At 56.8% G+C, this 21,261-nt stretch overlaps 1 protein-coding gene across 5 annotated transcripts in view; it reads right to left on the bottom strand.

Moving 5' to 3' along the window:
• SH3PXD2A (SH3 and PX domains 2A) overlaps nt 1-21,261 on the bottom strand; it is a 224,141-nt gene that overhangs the window by 104,724 nt on the left and 98,156 nt on the right. For all 5 annotated transcript variants that reach the window (XM_028511893.2, XM_028511891.2, XM_028511892.2 and 2 more), the window contains 2 exons: nt 12,455-12,531; nt 3,079-3,170 (listed from right to left, as the gene is read on the bottom strand). In XM_028511893.2, coding sequence (XP_028367694.1) covers nt 3,079-3,170; nt 12,455-12,531 — 169 coding nt within the window. The remainder of the gene's footprint in view (nt 1-3,078; nt 3,171-12,454; nt 12,532-21,261) is intronic.

The following is a 21,261-nucleotide window of genomic DNA, read 5'->3' on the forward strand; positions in this document are numbered from 1 at the left end:
GCCAGGGTTATCTGCACAACTCCAATTAAATCCACAGGCTTTGATAATTTGATAAGCCACTCCACAGTCGCCCCAGAGTCAAAACACGCTGTCACTCGATCCTGTGTTTATGTTCAGGACGGTGGCCTGGGCCAGTGCAGGCAGCTCGAGAGGGCGGGGGGCAGGCACTAGGCTGACAGATCCTCAGCCTGCCAACCCAGGGTCAGCCACCGGGCTGGGCTCCCAGGGGAGCACACTACAGGGCAACCTGGGTATCTCTAGGAGGGTCCCGGGGGCTGAGTGGGGGCAGGGCAGCAGAAGCCACTTAGAACTGTCTGGCCGCAGCTGACCCCACTCTCGGGCCTCAGGCCTGTTTCGTGCTGGATGGGTTCCTGTTCTCCGGCAACAATCTCTTGCCAGGCCAACGGGAAACCAGCCCAGGTGACTGATGCTGCCCCAGGAAAAAGGCAGAAGACCCCCCTGCCATGGTGATTCAGAGGCCAAACGCATTAGAACTGCCCCCTGCAAAAGTCAGGCTGTGGTCTGCACGGTGGAACACTCTCGGAGCCACATTCCCTTCTGCGCCACCACCTTCCCTTGAACAAAACCTTGGAGCCTTCCCACGTGCCAGTGGAGCCTCACTGGCTGGTGCAGGACACGTTGCCTCTGCGAGCCCTCGTGACCGCTCTCTGAGTCCCGCATCATCTCGTTCGAGGAACGGAAAAACAGAAAGGCACTCGGTCGAACAACAGCCAGAGACGCAGAAGTGAGTGGCAGGCCCCGACCCCAAGCCCGGCCCTGCAGGACCACGCCCGCTGCCTCTCGGCACCCCGCTGTCTCCCCGCCCCAGCTTGTGCCATCCTCCCATCCTCCAGGGCCTTGCGGAGACGGGCACAAGGCTCACCTGCCCGGAGGGTGCAGGCTGTCAGGTGAAATAGGGCCAGTTTGTTCAGCTGAGTGGCAGAGAGGGGGGTGCAGAGGCACAAGTCCAGGTGGGGTCAGTAGGTTTTGTGGCGATTCCCCTCTTACTTCACCCACCAGCTGTGGTCCCTCTCCCCTGTGGTGGGCACGTGATGATGGGCCAGGGGCTCCAATGACAACCTTGCGGAAAGGGCATCTCTCTCCCGTGGAAGGAAAGAGAGCAGGGAGTTCTGAGAGGTCACCCAGAGCGGCAGCCCTGGGTACAGACTGAGGGACAGTCTCGAGAACCTTCCTCTGCCCTGGGAGAGTGGGGGGGGCCTGGCAGGGGCGCGCAGAGCGGGAAGACAGAGAGGACATAATGAGAGGCATCGGGCCCACAGTCTGGCCCCCTGACTCCCCCCAAACTGTGCAGGTAGGTGCGAGGAGTGGAAAGACTATGGGCCTCTGACACCAGCAAACTGTGGGTTCAAGTCCCGCTCCAGCTGGGAGCCTCAGTTTCCTTATCTGAGACGTGGGGATGAGGACGTAAAACTCCTGGCGCAAACTCTCCCACGAGCCTGGCACGTAGTAGGTGCCGCGAGAGCAACACCTCTCCCTCCGGTGAGAACACACGTTTGTAACCCATTCTGACGTCTGCCAAGCTCTTGCCCAGCCCTCCTGTCACCTGAGTTTCTAGACAATCCCTGGAGGTGGCAAGAGCCGGGATTAATCACCATCCCTCTGTACAGAGGAGGAGAGAGAGGCTGAGGGAGTATGTGCCTTGGGGTTGTGTGACCATAAGCAGCGGAGTCACACGTGAACTTCACCAATGTATTTCTGAAGGTTCGTCCCCTTTGCTTGTTTCCTATGCTGGTGGCAGCCGGCGAGGGAGGTGGCCTTCGTCAGGGCCAGGAGAGCCTCTCAGCCGGATGATGCTTTTCCCTCGGCCTCTAAGGGCCCAGGCCTTTTCAGGCTTGGTCTTACAGCACAAGTGAGGGGAAGGGCCCCTTTCGGAAGGACCACAGTGCGTGGGTGTGCAGCCCGGGCGCCATGCACAGACAGTACCGATGAACGGTGCCCCGGGGCCGTGGGACACACGCTCTGGTCTCCAGGCTTTCCCCTCCCCGTCACCAGATGGCACCTGCTTCTCCCTGCCTGTCCCAGGCAGTTCCTCTGGACTATTCTCTCCTTTCCCTCTACAGTACCCGTCCCATCTGCCTCCCTGTCACCCGCCCTGGTACTTTAAGATTTCAGGGGAACAGAGGTGTGAAGCGAGGTGACCCATCAGCATCCCCTTCGAGTCCTCTCCCCTGCCCAACACTCTTCCCCGGCTCCCTATTCTGCTCATCAGATCTTTGGTGGAAGCTAGATTCTCCTCGCCACTGAGCGCCTCCTCTGGAGCATGCAGGTGAGAGGAGTGTTCTGAGCAAGAACAGATGGAGTTTGGTCACATGCGTGAGAAGCCGACATGCCTGGATGGGTCATCTTGACCACCAGGTCCAGAGAAGTCCGCTTCTAGGGAGAAAAAAGACCTGCCTGGTTCCCCGTTTCTCCCCAAACACGGCAACGACAGCCACTAGGAACCAGAGGCGCTGGTTCAAGTTTCACACCTGTTACCTCACGCCCACCCTGTTTGTGATGCTAGGAAAAAGCACCTGACTTCACTGGGCTCCAGTTTCCCTCTCTGTAAACAGGGCTACTAATGTCCACCACAAAATGCTACAGGTAAAAGCCATTGGGTGAGAGCTCTGTGCACAGTCAGCGGCATCTTTGACAATGGCTATGAGATAGGCGGTGACAGCTCAGGACGCCATGTTAGTCTGTGGGTGGGACACCAGCGTCCTCCTAGGCCTGCATTCCCACGGGGAGCTTGCGACCACCAGTGGCGAAGAGCAATGACTGCTAAGCTTGGGCATCTGAAAGGTGTGGCCATTACACCTTCTGTTTCCTCGTCTGCTCCTTAGAATAACCTGGGAGCTAGAAAGAGTTGGCAGGAAAGCCTGCTGCCCAGATGCAGAGACACCCTCCTTCTCCAGCCTCGGCCTAGAGGGCAGTGAGGAGGAGGCTCTGGCGAGAGGAGCCTGGGAAGTGGGCCCCGTCCCTTCAACGCATCTCTCCTTAGCCTGCGCTCCCTCTCCTTGTGTCCCCACATCCTGGCCTCCAGCCCGGCCTCAATGTTAGCCCACACCTGCCACTTACTCTTTTGGGGGGTTGACGTCCTCTGGTCGGGCCTCGAAGAACTGGAAGACTTCGTCACACTGTGAAATGTGGGGAGGCAGCCGGACCAGCGCCTGCAGAGAGATGGGACAAAGGGCGTGAGGCCTGATGACACTGGAGCCGGCAAAACCGGAAGTGGGCTCGGCCTCGGCCAGCAGTGACGGGGAGGCTCCAAAACTGTGCCGTGGAAGACGGTTAACTGGTCACCCACCCATCCAGCCAGACAACCAACCAGTGGATTAACCAATCAGCCAATTAATGAAACAACTTTCCATCTATCTCTGTATCCCATCAACTAACCAACCAGCCAATTAATCACTAACCAACCAGTCAACTCATAAAAATAACTAAAATTAAAAAAATCAGTCAACCAATCAATCATCCAGCTAACAGTTCAACCAACCAACCAACCACCAACCATCCAGCTAGCCAGTCAACCAACTAAACAATCAGCCGATCAAACAAACAAACAAAAATAACCACTGAACCCTAAGTCTCAGGGCCCTCGGGAACTACTCCTTCTGCAGGAACCCCGAATGAGTTCCCTTCTGCCCCAAAGTGAAAGATGCTAAGTCTGGCAATCCCAGGTCTTATCCCAGCAGCCTCGTCTCCCAGCAGCCGCCCGTCCAGCTGCACCAGGTACAGTCCCTACACACGGACTGCACACTCGGCCTTGTAACAACAAACTGGTAAGTCTACCAAGGGCAACGGGGCGCCAGCACATTGTCTGATGGGACCTAGATTGTTTCAAAGGGAGAGAGGCTTTAGACTCTCCGAAGCTGAGTTCTGGAGGGTGGCTGAGAACTGACTGGCCAAGGTTGGCGGAGACCCAGTCGGAGGTTCAGGAGCTGAGTGCGGGCAGTGTGCCCTGAGAGCACTGAGCCGGGGGGGAGGGGCAAGAGCCTGAGCGAGCAGGTCTCATTTAGGCGCAGCAGAGGATGCCCGAAGGAGCAGTGCACGCTGGAGAGTGTAGGAAGACTTCTTGGAGGAGTGGGCATGAGCTGGGCCCCAGGGGTTTGCAGATCTGAACAGGCAGAGAGGAGAGGAACTCACGTCCCTTGAGGAACAACTGTCCAGGGAAGGGCGTGGACCCACTTTGCACGTGCTGTCCAGGGGAGACGGAGAGTCTGGTGTGGGCAGGTAAGGGATCGAGGTCAGACGCTGGTCAGAGATCCTGCTACCCACCAGCACGGACCCCACGCCTTGCAGCCTGGGGCACAGAGGTCCCCTGGCCAGGCCCAGTCGAGCATGGAGGGGCAGGGAGGGGTGTCAGGTGAGACCAGGGGGAGCCCTGCTCCCTGAGCCCCTCAATTCGGTATGGGGAGAAAACACTGGAGGGACCCTTTGGCCCAAACAGGAGAGGCCACTGTCAAAGCAGGGCTGAGGGACAGGGCCCGGGAACTCCGGGCTGGAGCCAGAAGGCGGAGGGAACCCGGGACCACAGGAGAGTGAGGGACGGCTGACAAAGGAGCCGTGGCCAGTGGGTGGTCAGTCAGGACCTCTTCACAACCTGCGCCCCTGCAGCCCCTCCCCCAGGGCTGCTTCAGGAACAGTGACACCTGGTCCCGCCGCTCCCCAGAGCCAAGCATGCTGGGACCTCCGGGTGCCGTCGCTGGGGACTGCCACCGTCATGACGTGGTCAGGAGAGCAGCTCTCATCTGCACTTCACGGGTTTGGGGACAGAGGCTGAGGGAGGCCCCTGAAGGGTGGGAAAGACCTCACTGAAGGCAAGCTCCGCATGGGCTGGGACCTGAGCCCGGTCTGTCGGCTGTGCCTCCGGACCCCAGGAGAGTGCCTGGCACGGCGTAGATGCTCAGTCCGTGTCTGTCTGACCGAATGGGGGCAGGAAGGAACAGACAAGGGCCCGGGTGTGCAGAAGCCTGACACCCACAGCAGGGGAATGTGACACGATGAGGGGGCACAAAGCACATGGTGCTCGGGTTGCAGTGGAACTACCGCATGGAGGAGGAGGGCGGGGCGGTTTAGCTCTTCTCTGAGCTGATCAGGTGACATTCAAGTGCAGCACCGAGCACGAGGCACCCTGCCACAATGGCCCCGCTTGTGCCAAACCCACAGCCGGGCGGGACGAGACAAGGCCCTGCCACAATGGGCAGGACGGCGTTGCACAAGCCCCAGCGGTTCCTTCAGAGCCCGCGGCTCCCCTCGGGCCTCCCACGGCTCCCCTCGGGCCTCCCACGGCTCACATCCGCGCAGACAGCCAGGACAGAGGACGCAGGGGCAGTGAGCACGGGATGTGAGGCTGCCGCACATCAGGCAGTGTCCTCGGCCCCTGGCGCGCCCACACCCGACAGACAAGGGAGGCTCTTCAGGCTGTGCCTGGCACGGGGCTGTGCCTGGTGTGGCAGGGATGAGCCAGACACAGTCCCGCACCCACGAGAGCACATCTGAGGACGTGTCAGCCGTTGTGGCCCCGAGGCAGACATCGTTGTCTCCATTTATCATGGGGACACGGAGGCTGTTGGGGGGTGAACTGCAGCGAAAGAAAGTGGCAGGACGAGGCTCTGTGCTCAGAAGGTAGAACGGGTGGGACTTGCCCATACAGAGTTCAAGTTTTCATTTAACGCAAGTGGGATGTGCTGTCTCCTTCCCGAGGAAGGGCAGAAGGAAAAGGAAAGGAAAACTGAGGCAGAAGAGAGCAACAGAAACAGAGAGTTGGAGGAGAGACAAAGAAAGAGACAGACAGACAGAGACAGAAACAGAGACAGAGAGATGGAGGGAGAAACAAAGAAAGAGACAGAGAGACAGAAGGAGAGACAGAAAGATAGAGACATGGAGAGAGACTGAGATGGAGACAGAGACAGAGACAGAGAGATGGAGGGAGAGACAGAGACAGAGGCGTGGGCCTCAGGCGTGTGCAGACCAGGTGCTCCCGGCAGGAGGCAGGCGGGTGTCAGAGGGAGCACTCATGGGCAGCAGTGGGCAGGAGGCAGGAGGAACCCATAACCAGGGACCGGACTGTGTGCAGAGTCGCTGCCGGGGTCACCTCCCTTCCAGGGCAGGGCGGGGGTGCAGGGCAGGCTTCCAGGCGGCCTGGAGCACCGCCCCCCATCCAGGCGCAGACCCCGGCCAGGCGAGGCTCCCCCAGCACCAGTGGCGAACACAGCAGCTCTTCATGCCGACAGAGACCGGCATTCTGGGGGCAGCGGACACGTGGGCCACGAGGGCCGCAGACAAAGGGGCCTTTCGGTGGAGCCACTGCAGACATCTTTATTTAACAGGGAGCCCGAGGGGAGCCACATCGAGGGCTCGTCCCGATTTCAGGCTGACAAGAGGCTCTCAGCTCGGAGCAACTCCCATCAGAGCCGCCGCCAAACCCATCTCTGGCCAAAATCATTTGGCAGGAGAGCCGGTGCTGAGCAGTCCTGGAGGCCTGGGCTCAGGACGAGTGCCAGAGCCGGGGAACCCCCACCCCCAGCCGCTCTGAAAAGAGCAGGTGGGGGCCTGTACACGGGTACTGCTGGGGCACCAGTCCTGGCTCAGGCCGAAGAGTCCGCCATTGGACAGTCAAGATGTATGCCAGGGGGTGGTTAAGTCAGGGCCTCAGGGCCAGACAGACAGGGCCCTGGTTCTGCCGCTCACAGGCTGTGTGACGCTGAGTGCATTATTCGCCCTCTCTGAGCTCCGTGCAGTGGGTCTGACGTGGCACCACCTGTCTGCAGGTTAAGTGAGACCATGAGCACGAGGAGCCCAGCACAGTGCCTGCCAACGTCAGCTGTGGCACTGCTGTCCGCGTCCCTAGCAGTCCACAGGTGACGGCAGTGAGGCACGCTGGTAAGAGCACTGGAAGCGGAGTCCAGAGGTGTCGGTTCCAGTTTCAGTCCTGCCCATATACACTTGCTGCGCCACCTCAGGTGGCTCACCTCACCTCTCTGTCATTTCTTCTAAGGACAAAACAGACTGGCTCTGGAATCTCACACCACACCTCCTGGAACACCTGCTTAGGGAGGTAAGATGAGTTCTGTGGGCACATGTGAAAGGAGGCCTTGGAGCCCCCCTCTGGTCTAGGAGACCCCCCGCTCTGGTCTGGGAGACCCCCTCTGGTCTAGCAGAGTCCCCCACACCCCCAGTCTGGGAGATCACCAGGTTCTCCATCGTAGCGAAGGCTCCGAGCAGCCCTGCAGGAAAGAAACCCACGGGGCCATATTCAGAACAGCCTTTATGAGTCATAATGACCTCTTAGGGCGCTGCCTCATTTAATCACCACATTACCTCCAAGAGATGGGTCTGACTATGATTCCACTTCTGCATTAGAAGAAACTTAAGCACAGAGAGTTAAGTAACTTCCCAAGACCACAGAGCGAGTCAGCAGCAAGCCCAGAGGCAGTGGGCCGGGCCGGCTGGCCTTTGCAAGTGGAGCAGCGTGGGAGGGGGCCCTAGCCAGGCTGTGTTCAGACCCTCTGCTTCGAAACGAACCCTGCCACGAACCCCACAGATCCGGGTAACGCCTGTCCTGGGACAAAATGCAAAACTCTACATTCAGCAAAACGGTGGTGGGCGCCCTGCTTTTCACTCAGGATCAAACATTTTCCTCTTTTCCGCAGCATCACTGCGGTTTCTGGTCAATGGACATCTTACAGGTAAAAGCCTAACGACTCTGGGTGGAGTGGAGGTGTGTGGTGGGGGGTGGAGTTCTGCCCGTTTGGCCCCCGACTCTCAGCCCCCCTTCCCACTCCTGGGGGTGCCTCTACTCTGCCCTGGCTGTTCCTCTTAAATCACCTTTTAGGGAGCTGGGGGCTCACTGACTTTCTATAAACCAGAGTATTTCAAACACACAAGCTCTCCTTCTGAAGGACTTAGGCAGCAAATCCTTTTGAAACGGAAATAGTGTCTAATTTGCGGTTGCCATTTAAGCCATTTCACAAGGTATCCTAGTACCTTGGGGCCTCGGGGACATGTCACCCTCTTCAGGGGCTTCCTCTGCTTGTACGTGGTCTTTGCGTCCTGTCCTCAGATACGGACTGGACACCCACGTGGGGCCACACTTCCTGCTGGCTCGTGAAGACACAAAGATAATGAAAGTGGCCTTCCAGGGGCTCCTGGTCTGGAGAAGATGGATGCCCAGAAATCACCCTCCCACGGGGAACAAGCGTGTGATGTGGCAGCATGCACAGGGCTTTCTGGGGAGCGGAAGAGATGGACTGAGTGGCCAACTGTCCCCAGGGAGTCAGGAGGCTTCTGGGAGGGGCACCATGGAAGCTGGCTGCTTCCCCAGGCAAGGGGCTGGCTCAGGCCAAGGGGCCGAAGCCTGAGGGGTCCGGCTGGTTGGGGATGGCCACACTTCCGGCAGCCTGGACCACAGGGCGTGGAGGTGAGAGGTGGGAGGCTCAGCCTGAGCAGCACTTGGAAGCACCCCACAGAGGGCCTGGCCGAGCTGCTCAGAGGTTCTTGTGGACCACAGGGCTCCTCCGAGGGCCTTTAAAAAGGAAGGGACAGGCTGGAAACGCCTTCTCCTGCGTCTGTCTGGACCAGAGCAGATGAAGAGATTCTACCCACTGGGTTCCCCTGGAGGGGCAGAGCACCAGGGAGGCAGGGAGGGACCCATCTTGGCTCTCTGCCTCAGCCTTCCCCATTGGCCACAAAGTGACTGCCCCAGCTGGGACTGGGCACGCCAGGGAGCCTGGGTGCCTCTCACAGGAGTCCGTCTGGATTGCAACAGGAACCTTTCTCTTTATTAATGAGAACCAGTGACGGGCCATGGCGGGAAATTCCCACGGTGGGAGGGAGAGTACCTGGGACCAAGAACCACCACCAGTAATGGCCTCTGCTTGGAAACGAAGCGAGGGTAAAAATGAATGAGCCCTCGGGAGGTGGAGGGTCAGGTGGGGGGGTCCTTACCCTTCACAGGCTGACCCCCTTGTTGGGTCCGGAGTCCTGACCCTGTCTAGATACAACCCACCCCTCCCCCCTCCCACAGAGAAAGCTACTGATCCCGAGAGCAAGTCTATTGCTGACAGCAGAATAATAGAAACAAGCTCGGCATCTTAGACAGCAAAAAAAATCTGTCTTGCCCACCAGGAAATAGAGGCTTGCATAAACATCACAAACATGGCCAAGGGGGCACTGATGGTTCTCAAACACTTTCATCTCCCCTACGTCCCCACCCCAGGGATGCTTATATTATCCCCCAGACGAATACTGCACACACGTATTTCACAGGCAGGGAAGGAGCAGAGGACGTCTCTTGTAAAATCGTTGGTCCAAGCCCCTAACGTATTGCTCATGCGTGTTAGTGAGATGAAAGTTTTCACTTGTCGAGGCCGCGGAACCATTAAATACGAGCCACATAACCATGTCGCCCATTACATTAATTTATGGAGTCCAAGGAATGCCTTTGGAGCCCTTCTTCACAGACACCTGGCCCTCGAGTGCCACATAAAACAATCGCTGGCTGGCACTCGGGAGGTTTTCCATGACGCTCACCCACCCTGCTGCCTGTGTGTTTCAAATGAACACTGAGGCGTGGGCTGTGAAATCACCCAGAGGCGGGGGGATTGCCTGGCCGGCGAGGGCAGGGGGGAGGTCCCCAGCACTGTCAGACTTTCCACGTCTGCGTCCCAGCAGAGGAGCTGGCTGCTCTGTGCGCACAGCCAGCCTCACGGTTTCGGGCGGAAGAGAATCCCCAGCAAACCCTGGACTCGGCACGCACGTGGTCTGGCAGGTCCAAGGAAGAAGATGTTGCCCTGCCCAGCAGAGCTGCCGATGCAGGGCCTTGCGAATAGAAACCCCAGAGATTCTAAGGACAGGCACGGACAAGGGCAGGGCTGGCCAAGGAGTGGAATATACATGGCATTGACCGTGGACTCTGCTGTGGGAAGCAGTGATGTTGAGCAAAATGCTGGATCCTGAGTGGCCATAGATTGGGCTATTGGGTGGCAGAGCTGTGAAATGTAACCCTGAGTGGCAGTGAACATGGACCGTTATTGCCGTATCCCTAATGAGCATTCCAAGGTCATTCTCAGGTCTCAGACAATTGGACCACAGACCTCAACTTTCTCATTCAGCAGAATTAAAGGTCGCTTCTGCACTGCCCTGCCCCCCACCATTCTCAGGGCAAACACGGCCTGGAAGATGTCTGACTGCTTGGTGACCCCATGACATCGCCCCTTGTCGCCTGGCTCTGAGTCCTCCTCGTCTGAGCTAATCAGGTTAGGAGGCTCCACTCCTGCAGACCCCACTTAACCAGTGCCCTCAGCCACCAGCAGCAGCACCCGGGGCCCCAGAGTGCCCCTGGATCTCATCCTGATTCAGGAATCCTATTCAAAGCCTGCTCCCGGGAGATAAGATGTTATCGGTTTCTAGATGATCTCACAGAGGCCAACTGCGGATGCCTGGGCTCCGCCAGCGAGGCCAACATGAGCCGTGAGTCCTGGCTGGAAGACGCCTCTTCCTGCCTTTAGTCCCCTCCTCCACTAGCTTGGCCCATTGATTTAACTTCTTGGGGAAGAAATAAAGAGAAATCGAAGCTCAGGCCGCAGCCATCAATTTAACTGGAAACGGCAAATGCCATTTAAAAAGAAAGATGAATACAGGCACACCTCCTTTTACTGTGCTTCACTCTATATCAAGCTGAATAGATGTTGCCTTTTTCACAAACTGGAGGGAAGTCCCTCCACCAGCAAAGAGATTACGATACTTGCTTTATTGCAATGCTCTAGAGCCGAGTCCACAGTACCTCCAAGGTCTGCCCGTACTGACCTGAAGGAAAGGAGCTTCTGGTTTAAGGGAATTCATCATTGGGCCATCCTTGCAGGTTAAGGCAGAAAACGTGACCAGGGTAACCTGCGCAGTCACGGAACTCAGACTCAGGTGAGAGTGCGTGGGAGTGCTTGTCTTCCTGCAGGCTTGAGAGCACCAGCTATTAAATGTAGCAACATGGTTCTCTTTTTAAGAAAGATTTTATTTATTTCTTTTTAGAGAGAGGGGAAGGAAGGAAGAAAGAGGGAGCCTCTCGAATGCTCCCAACTGGGGACTCGGACCCACAACCCAGGCATGTGTCCTGACTGGGAATCGAACTGGTGACCTTTTGGGTCGCAGGTTAGCGTTCAATTCACTGAGCCACACCAGCCAGGGTGTAACCTGATTCTTATTTAAGCATTTTCATTGTCAAACACAGTGATTGAGAGTTACCAAATAGTAGTGCCAACAGGAACTTTATGGTAACCACTCTGTGGGGTACAGGGTATCTCAGAGTGACAAACCCTGGGATGGACATTCTCTTACTCAACCCCTTTCACGAACCCTGTGGAAGAGTTGTTTTCACTCCCCTTTTATGGATGAGGAAACTGGGGCTCAGAGAGGTGAAGTAACTCTCCCAAAGTCACAGAGCTAGCAGGTGGGGCGGTGGGATCCGGCCCCAGCTCCGATACGGGCACTCACAACAAAACGTCACCCCACTTGCCTCGCCTCAAGATCCTTGAGTCCAACTCCACGGTAGCTTTCATTTAACCAAGAGATTCCATCTCCGTTAAAGCCAGTGAAGCCCAGTGATAACACTCAATTTTCCTGTCTTGTACTGACAGTAACAAAAATGCAGCATCTGCTGAATGCTTCCTCTGTGCCTCTAATGTGTCAGTTCATTTTATCCTTGGCACACCCCCTGTGGAGGTACTATTCTCCTCCCTGCAGGGCAGGTCCAGAAACGGAGGCTCCAGGAAGTTAAGTAGCTTGTCCAAGTTTCAGAAGCTAGTGAGGAGCTCAAACTACCCAGAGACTTCTCACTCTCACTGCAGGGGCCCTGGGCCCTGCGATTCATGCTCATGCTCAAATCTGCTCCTGGCTTTGGCCGTTTTAATGCACGTGCACACGTGTGCTGTGTGTGTGCACGCGTGTACGTACAAGAACATTTGCATCTATAAAGATGTGTCCCTGAACATCTGTACCTATCAAGACTTCTGTGAATAAACAAATAATGCATTTCGAACGTTCTTGAACTCAGAACCAATTCCAACAACATCCCAAAAGGAATTCAAAGCAACAGTTCTCCTACGCCCAGCAAAATGCCACAACAGACAGAATCCCTTCGGTAGGAAGCCCCTTCACCGAGCTCCCAAGCCAGTGGAAGTGATTTAAAACAGCATTTTGTAAACATGGACATGTCTCAAAAGGAGTGGAGGCTTAGGTGTGAGCCCGATGCCGTCCTGCCCCACAAGAGGGTGGCCCAGTCGTGGGGCGGCCCAGTCATGGCGCGGCCCCGCCCCAAGGGACACCCGTACCCAGCCCTCTGGCCCGGAGACACCGGCTCCAGCATGCAGCAGAGGGGTCGGTACAGACCGCCTCCCTTCACAGGTGGACACATGAGGTGGCCCCCCAGCGCCCGAAAGCCCGGATGCAGCCTTACCCGGCAGTACTCGTCGATGGGCTTCAGCCTCCTCACGGCTACGTCCCGGATGTGGCTTCTCCGGAAGAGGATTTTGCCTGGAAGAGAAATGCTCGTGAGCCAGGTGACTCCAGGTAACGCTGCCACAGGGGCCTGGACCCCTACCGCCTCAGTCCCCTCTCCCTTGGCCACCTCTCCTGCTCCTTGTCAAAACAGTCACCTCTTTCAGAGGGCAGGAGGCACCCGAATCTGAGAGCCCAGGCCCTCTCGGGCAGAGGAGGAGCCCTGGAGGCTGCCATCTTGTCCAGGTCTCCTGTGTGGGTCAAATGGCGGGATCCATCCCAGACGTGGGCGCAGCTCCCGAGAGGCCTCACAAATAAATACAAAGGATGGCCCAGCCCACACGCTGTGTTTTGTTTTCAGGCCCGTCCCTTCTTGAGAAATCGGCATTAGTTCCTGCCAGCCGGGCAGGAGTTCCTATTCTTAGTTTAGGTGGGTGGCTATTTCCAGGGTGTCACAGGCCAATGCCAAGGGGCCTGGCTGGCCCAGCCTGACGGCTCCCCAGCCTCTCTGATGCACAGCCTCCCGCCGTCCAGGCCGCTGCTCAGCCGGGCTGACAGACCCTTTGACAGGAATGGGAAAGGCTTACAGAAAGTTCAGACCCTCGAACCTTCCCAGAAGGCTCCGCTGGGCTAGCCGAATTCAACCATAACAAATAGATGAATGCAAAGTTGTTTTACAGTCATTACATTTTAGAATATAAACTCTAGCTCTGGCTGGGTAGCTCAGTTGGTTAGAGCGTTGTCCTGATACACCAAGGTTGTGGGTTTGATCCCCGGTGAGGGTACACACAAGAATCAACTGGTGAATACACAAAGAAGTGGAACAACAAATCCATATTTCCCTCCCACCGTCTCTCTTTTCCCCTTTCTCTCTCTCTCTCCCTTTCTCTCTCAAATCAATTTAGAAAGAAAGAAAGAAAGAAAGAAAGAAAGAAAGAAAGAAAGAAAACCTGGAGCTTCTAGCAGCCATCTTTATTGTTGCCTAAGAAGGACGCCAACTGAGAGAAAGGATTTGTGCCCAATAAGTGTTTCTTGATGCCTGAAAAGCAAACCCGAGAGACAGTGAAGGGCAGATCGCTCTGACATCATTTGAGCACCTGGATCTAGGTGTTCCTGAACCCAGGGTTTCCCTGGTGCTTTTACTTGTATAAAGCAAGACAACTATTTTTTATTTAAACTAGCTGGAGGTGGATTTTCATCACCTGCATTAAAGGAGTTCTAACAGAGATAACCGCCACTGCATGTGAACAAACTTGTAGACCACAGGGTGATCCACTTAAGCTCCCTCCGTCAAGGCCCAGCTGAAGTACAACGAAAGGCATTGCTTCCCCAGAAGCAGACCCTGAAACTAGAGGTCGAAGGAATGCAAGTCGTCCATTTGGGAGGTGACCCTGGGAAGCACCAGCAGGGGGATGGGGAAGGAAGGCGGGGAAGGGGAGGAAGGATTCCAGAGCCCGTTGATCACTGTGGGTCTCCAGAGCGTAGTTCTGTTGGGGAACCTGGGGGCATCGTGCAGACCACACCTCAGAGCTCTGCCCATCGAGGGCGAGGAGGCTCACGTCTATACCCACCACCCCCTGGCTTGTCATTGCGCTTCCAAGCGCATTAACTCCGTGGCACCTCTAGCTGAGTGTGTCCCCTGTGGCTAGAACAAAGCTCCCAGTTGCTCCCAGGAACAGCTTCTGGCAGGCAGAGGTGAGTGGTAAGGGGGCCTGGGGGGGGGTGGGCGGGGGTACTGACAGCGGCTGCGACAGCCATCCTCCCTGACTTCCCTGCCACCACAGGCTCTGGTCAGCAGCCCTGCTCCAGGGGAACACGTAGTTAAGGCATCACGCTGCGTGAGACTGGTGTCCTATGTGTGCCGCTCATCTCTCCACACACAGTGTGGACGGGAGGCCACCGTCTGCAGTGCCTTCCTCTCCCAGCACCATTCACTCCACCTGGCGCAGGGCTCTGCCTGCAGCAGGCGCCCGGTGGGCACTTGCTGGCCCACTCACGTTCCTCTCTGAGACCCTCCCTCAAGCTCTCCTTCCTCCCTTTCTCTCCGAGGCCAGGCAAAGGGGCCACCTCCCCAGGAGAGGGATGACACTCTGTGGACTGGACACTGTCACCGAGATAAATAGGCTGGACCACGTGTTCCTTTTGAAAGGAGATAAAACGCGATTTATCAGGGCACTGGAGACGGCCGCTTTTTCTTGGGGGAAGATGTCACAGATTTGGTATTCCTGGCCGCTTTGCCTCCCACCCTTTTTTGGCTGCCGGTCGCTTTATTGCCTGCGTGTTGCAGGAGCACATGTGCGCAGCCATGGGGGCGGCATGCAAACATAAACGCATAGCATGAGAAAGCCCACTCTCGGGACGGGCAGAGTGACGGGCGGCTCTGGGGCTGAGTTCCTGCACCTTCGCCCCACGCCAGTCACCCCTCAGAGCTGGAGCTCACCCAGACCCAGTGACCCTGGCAGTCACACGGAATCTCACAGAAACTGGATGGAGGCATCAGAGAAGCAGAGGAAACCAAAGGAGGCCACAGGAGGGACTGGGGCGCACAGAGCTGGCTCTGCCCTGCACTCCTTCTGAAGGGAGATAAAATGTGACTTAACCATTCCCCCCAAATGGCATCTGCCCCTTCTTGTCTTGTGGGGGGACAAAAAGGGAAGGAGGGTGTGGGGAGAGACAAACTAGGTCCCCCTCCTAGACCCCCCAACTCAAGACAGGCCAAACCCCTAAGTTTGGTATCTCGAGATACAGATATCGATATAAATATAGATATATAGATCACATATGGCCAGATCCATCTGCCGGGATGAAACTAGCAACAAACAAGTCAAAGAACAATTGCTGAAGCACCAGCGGTCAAAACGGAGCTCCATCCCTTTGGGACTTCTAACTACAGCAAGAACCACAAAAGGCATTTCAGTGCACCTTCCCACATTTGCAGGGAGATTACGGCTTCCCTTCTTTCCAAAGAACTGAGACAGAAGTACAGGGTTTGATCCATGCCCATCCGAACGGATGATGAAGTTCGGGATGTGTGAGGACATTACAGAGGGTGGCAAACCGCGAAGCAGTCCGGGCTCACAGGAAGAAGGTGTGGTCTCAGGAACGAGAGCCTCAGGAGAAAGCTAACGGTACAAACGGTACAACCGCTCTTTGGGCATTCGCTCCTGCAAGGTGGCTGTCCCAGACCGAAGCTGGACAGAGACCACCACGAGGTCCCCAACAGAAAACCAAATCTCACCAAGCAGGAAAGAAAAAGGGTCAATACAAGGAAGAAACCATTGAGAAGATGAAGGAATGCAGTGATCTTATATGCAATATTCATTAAAAAATTAAGGTGCAAAAAAACCCCAAACAACTGAGGCTCCCAGAAGGTGCAGAAGGTTCTGAAAAGGGATGGATGTGGGTGGGTGGGGTCGGAGGTAGGTGGGAGGGCCCCTCACCCACCTAGCCCCAGAGACCCCTCTGCAGGTAAGGCAGCTGTGCTTCTGGGAGGGGCCCCTCCCCTCCCCCCACAAGGCTCCTGGGTGTGCTGCTCAGGTGCGGAGGCAGAGAATTTCTGTCCAAGCCCTTTCTTGGCTGTTCTGGAATCCCCACGGGGCTTCTCTCTTTCTCGCTGAAATCCCGACAGGAGCAACGTTTTCTTTTCTTGGGGCTTTGGCACAGACAGTGGGGGCTGGAGGGGGGAGAGTGGGGGACGATCTGGAAGGGATTCTAGGACCTTGACTTCTCTGTTAAGAATCCAAACCGCAATCTGAAAGCCAAACCGGTGACCGTATTGAAAGGGAGAGAGAGAGAAAGGAGGAGGAAAATCCCCATTAAGGAAGCTGAGACCACAGGGCATTAGAGGCCGCTTGTAAACGTAATTCAGGCCGTTTATGGTGAGGCCAGGCTCCCGTCTGAGTCTTCAAAGCCAGGCAGATGCTGCCCCAGAAATATGATAAGCACCATAGGGAAGATTACACGTGGGGCACGGAACAGACCTCAGGACGTAACTGGTTTCTGAGAGCCGAGAAGAAGGCTGCCAAGCCCGACTGGGTCCAAGCAGGTAAAGGGAGGCCCCCTCTCCCGGCGCTACAGGCTGGGCTCAGAGGACGGAACCAGCAGAAGGAGCAGGGGCCTTGGCTGGAGTCCTGGGGTTCAAGTCCTGCCCAGGTGCTGGCTGGCTGTGTGACCTTGGAGCAGGTCCCTCGGCCCCTGGGTTCTCTGGATTCCCATCTGGAGACTCAAGGGCCCAGGCTCCACAGCTGCTCCTCCGAAGGCCCTCTGATTCACTGAGTGGGGAGGATGGTGCTGAGAGAGCAGAGGTGTGAGACAAGTGACCAGAGTAGCTAAGGGCTGACTCCTTGCCAGGCACATGCTAGGAGCTTTCCACTGGGTTCTCCCCTTAATCCTCACGACTTTCAAGCAAGTATGTTCATTAACCCCACTCTGCCCAGGAGGAGATGGTGGCCCAAAGGCTGAAGGACTTATCTGAACTCACACGTCTATCAAGTGGCTGAGTCGGCCTTTCAGCCTGGGGGTTTGGAGCTCGGAGAGTGAGGGGGAGACAGACGGCATGAATTCAAACAGTTCTTTGGGCTCTGATCTCGCCTTGAGAGGTATGGGGAGGACTTAGGATTTTACAGACTGTGTGGTGGGCACGCGATGGGCCTCTCCTCCCTGCCGGGTGCTGGGTGGGGCCTGGGGGACAGCCGCCTCAGGGGCTGATGTGGAATTAAGTCAACAGCCATGGAGGATGGGCTGTGCCCTGGGACGCGGAGTGCTGGCGGCCCTCCCGGGGCCTCTGCCTGTCGTATGCCGTGAATGACCGAGTGAGTGAGTGGACGGAGGAGTGTGAATGGGTGAATGACCGAGAAGGGATGAATGAACCAGCGAGGCAGGGAAGCAGGGGTGAACCAGTGTCTGGTGGACTTTGGGGAGAAAGAGCCCCTGAAACAGCAAACCTGCCTGTCCTGAACATAACCCTTCACCAGCCCCCTCCTCCGGCCCTGGCTGGGCAGCTGCCAGCCCAGCAGGACTGGGGGATGCTCACTCTTACAGCTGGGTGCGCATCACCTGGGGGAGGTTGATCTTTGCATCCCCCCAATCTGGCCTGATCTTCTCACCACAAGTGCCCACTCAGGGCCAGGACACACAGGTGGGGCACTGACTCGGGCAGGTTCACGTGCTTGGGGGGGCAGAGGTGTTTCTCCCTCTTTCCCCCAAATACCAGCACTGAATGAGGCACCTGAGCAGTACCTGATGAGTCCTAGCATTTCCTTTTAGAGAATGAATTATGTCAAGAAGGTGAAAGGAGAGGACCTAGATCCTTCTGACTGATACAGTGAAATGAATAAAGAAGAGTCTGAAGCTTCTGAGAACAGTTAAACCCCTAAGCCCACCACAGCCTCCAGGGTCCTTCTTGTGATCTGTGGTACCCACTGGGCTCCTTGGGCAGAAGCAGGGAACAGGGGCCCAGGACGCACAGACCTGCCCCAGCCAGGCAGGGTCTGAGGAACCTCCGCAGATCAGGTACATGTCCTTGCACATGGGCAGGCAGCCCTCCCTGTGTGGGGGCGACAAGAGAGCACTGGCTACATGGTGGGGCAGGGGGTAACAGGAGGGCTGGGCTCAGGGTCTCTTTTGGTCCGTCCCAGCTGATCTGTTCTGGGCAGCCTCGCCTCTTCATGATCCACAGTGTGGATGTGCACATCCTCCTGTAACTCCCTCTTCCCTGCTTTTTCGGCCACCTGGAATACCTGCCATTCCTCCATCCCTCCAGCCCTGTCTTGCTGAAGCCTGTTCCAGGTGCCAGGGCCACTGCAGTGAAGGAGACACGTGGGCACCCTGTTCTCAAGGTGTTTATGAGTGTGGGGCAGGGGGGCTGTACATGGAAGGGACACAGCACACAATTCCATATCTAGTAAGTAGTTCGGTCCCACATGTCTCCCCCCACCTCTGTGTGGGGAATAAAACACAAGATGGGAGGGGGACTGGGTGGTGGAACAGGGGAAAGGATTAAGATGTACAAACTGCTGGCTATAACAACAATCATGGGGATGTGAAGTACAGCACAGGGAATATAGTCAATGATATTGCCATAACCTGTACGGTGTCAGACGGGCACTGGACCTATTGGGGCGACATCACTTTATAAGGTACGTGAATGTCTAATCACCATGTTGTGAACCTGAAACTTACATAATGTTGTATTGTATAATGTAACGGAAAAACTTAACAAAGCATAATGGAAAGCACATAAAATAAAAAATAAAAGTTGAAAGAGAGAGAATAAAAGAGGGTCTTGGGAAGGGGCGTGCCTGGGGGCGGGAGAGACTGTGCAGAGGAGAAGCAGCCGGTCGGGCAGAACTCTGGGCCGAGGCAGCTCTCTGCCTGAGGCCACCGCAGAGCGAAGTCAGGAGACGGAAGAGGGGCTGCGTAGGAGTCTTGTGCGCCAGAGAAAGGAGTTCGGCTTTCTTCTAAGTGCCCTCGGGCCTGGCCACCCACCTCCCTCCCTGTCCACAGGCAGGGTTGTCCCACCCTGAGTCCCTCCCCACGAAGCCTTCCTTGCGAGCCTGCTGCACCCTCCCTCGCCTGCCTCCCGGATCCTCTGGCAGTCACCCCCTCTCGCGCTCCTTCTCCTGCTGTCCCGGAGAATTTGCCAGGGAGCCGCCATCCCCAGGGCCCTGTCTGACCTTTCCAGCCCCCGGCCCGACTCCATGCCCAGGCCAGCTGTCCCCAGCTACGCTGGCCTCCGAGGACACAGGTGTTCCTGACCTTCTCCCTTCGGGGCAGCCCAGACAGCCTGGAGCATCACAGGGGACTCGCCTAAGAGACGGGAGAGGCTGCAGACCGCATGGTGCAGGGGCCTGTCCGACAAACTGCACTCCTGCCCATCTGATCGGAGCTGAGAACAAAAACGAAGGTGGGGGGTGTGTGTCTCCTGGGGTTCCTGTAACAAAATACCACAAACTGCACAGCTTAAAACAACAGGAGCTCGTTCCCTCACAGTTGTGAGGCCAGAAGGTGATATCAAGGTGTCAGCAGGCGGTGCTCCCTCTGAAGGCTTGGGGGAGAGTCCCTCCCCGCCTCTCCCAGCGTCTGGTGGCTCCAGCAGTCCCCTGGCTTGGGGCTGCCTGGCTCTAATCTCTGCCACCAGCGTCACATGGCCTGCCCCTCTGTGTCTGGTCTCCAACCCCCTCTGCCCTTCTGTTACCAGGACACTTGCCTTTGGGTTTAATTCAGGATGATCTCATTTCGAGATCCTTAACTTAATTACACCTGCAAAGACTCCGCTGAAAAACGTTCTGTTCTCAAGTTCCAGGGGTCAGGCTGCGGACATATCTTTTGGGGGCCACTATTCAACCCATCGCAGGGGGTCCTGGGAGAGTCTGCAGGACTGGCAGGCACCTGATGGGGTCTGGTGCTCCTGAGCTGCAGCTGCTCTGAGGTTGGGGACAGCTCTCTGTGCCCCCGTTGCCCCTGGCAATGCCTGGCACAGAGCTGGGTGTCATGAATGTGCTGCCTGTGCCCCCAGGAGGGATGGGGCACTGCGTGGACAGAGTGGGTCGGGGGTCTCAGGACCCTGAAGGGGAGGGGCATGTTATGAGACCTGTGAGCAGAGTGAATGTTGGGTGGCGGGGTCCTCGCTGGCTGACGTCGCATCTGAGAGGGAAGAGACGAATTTCCCAGACAAATCGGAGGAAACATGTGAGGGTTACTGGAGGGCTGTCACCCCCCCCCCCCAAAGTGATGGGCATGCACGTGGGTGCGCTGTGAAGGTTTCTGCCCCCTCAAAGGTCATAGGGTGAAATCCTAATGCCCAATGGGAAGGTGTTTGGAGGCGGGGCTTTGGGGGATGATGAGGTCATGAGGGTGGAGTCTCCGAGAAGGGGCTTAGTGCTCCTGGGAAAGAGGCACCACAGAGACTGAGGCGGAGATGTCCTGTGTACGATGTTCCTTGCGTCTTGTCTCTTCTTCAAGAAATGTCTCCATTTTTTATAAAAAGAAATAAAACAGGCACCACAGAGCTCCCTGACCCTCCCTCACGTGAGGACAGAGCGAGAAGTCTGCAGCCCCGCTGAGGGCCCTCGCCTGCCCAGGCCGGCACCGTGATCTTGGACTTGCAGCCCCCGCACAGTGAGCAATGAAGTGCTGCTGTCCGCGAGCCAGCCGGTCTGCGATGCTGTGTTGCAGCAGCCCACACAGGCCGAGCCAGGCCGACCAGGCACAGGCAGTGCCCGTGGGGAGGGGAGAGGACTAATCAGTCTTCCACCCCCACAGCTCTCCACAGTTGTAAGACCTCTGACCTGCTGCAGTCTGGGGATGGCAGGCCACCTGCTCACCTGCTTTCAGACCCTGACAGAGCTGCAATGACTCTCCTGCTATCGATAGCACTGTGCCAGGCTCGGATGACACTCTGCCACCCAATCCTGCGTCTTGCCTGCAGTAGCAGGGCTTGCTTGCCCTTTACCTGAACTAAGAGAGAAAAAGGGCCATTTTGGCTGGGGGACGGCTGGGGCGAGGTCTGGGTGCTAAGGAAGTGGGCATGTGCAGGTTCTGGAAGGACATGGTCTCCATGGGGAAGGTGCACAGCCCAGGGGTCCTCCCTCCATGCCCTGCGCCCTGGCTCCCACGGATCTCTCTTTGAGATCCACGCCAAGAACCCGCCTCTGGTTCAGTCTAGCACGACAGGCATCTGTGGGTGTTGCCTGTCAGCATTTTTATTACAGTGCCCCAGTTTTCTTTTGAGGAACCACCCCTCCTTCATTCTCAGCCTGTACGATG

The sequence above is a fragment of the Phyllostomus discolor genome, chromosome 5 (assembly GCF_004126475.2).
Source record: "Phyllostomus discolor isolate MPI-MPIP mPhyDis1 chromosome 5, mPhyDis1.pri.v3, whole genome shotgun sequence".
Taxonomy (NCBI): Eukaryota; Metazoa; Chordata; class Mammalia; order Chiroptera; family Phyllostomidae; genus Phyllostomus; species Phyllostomus discolor.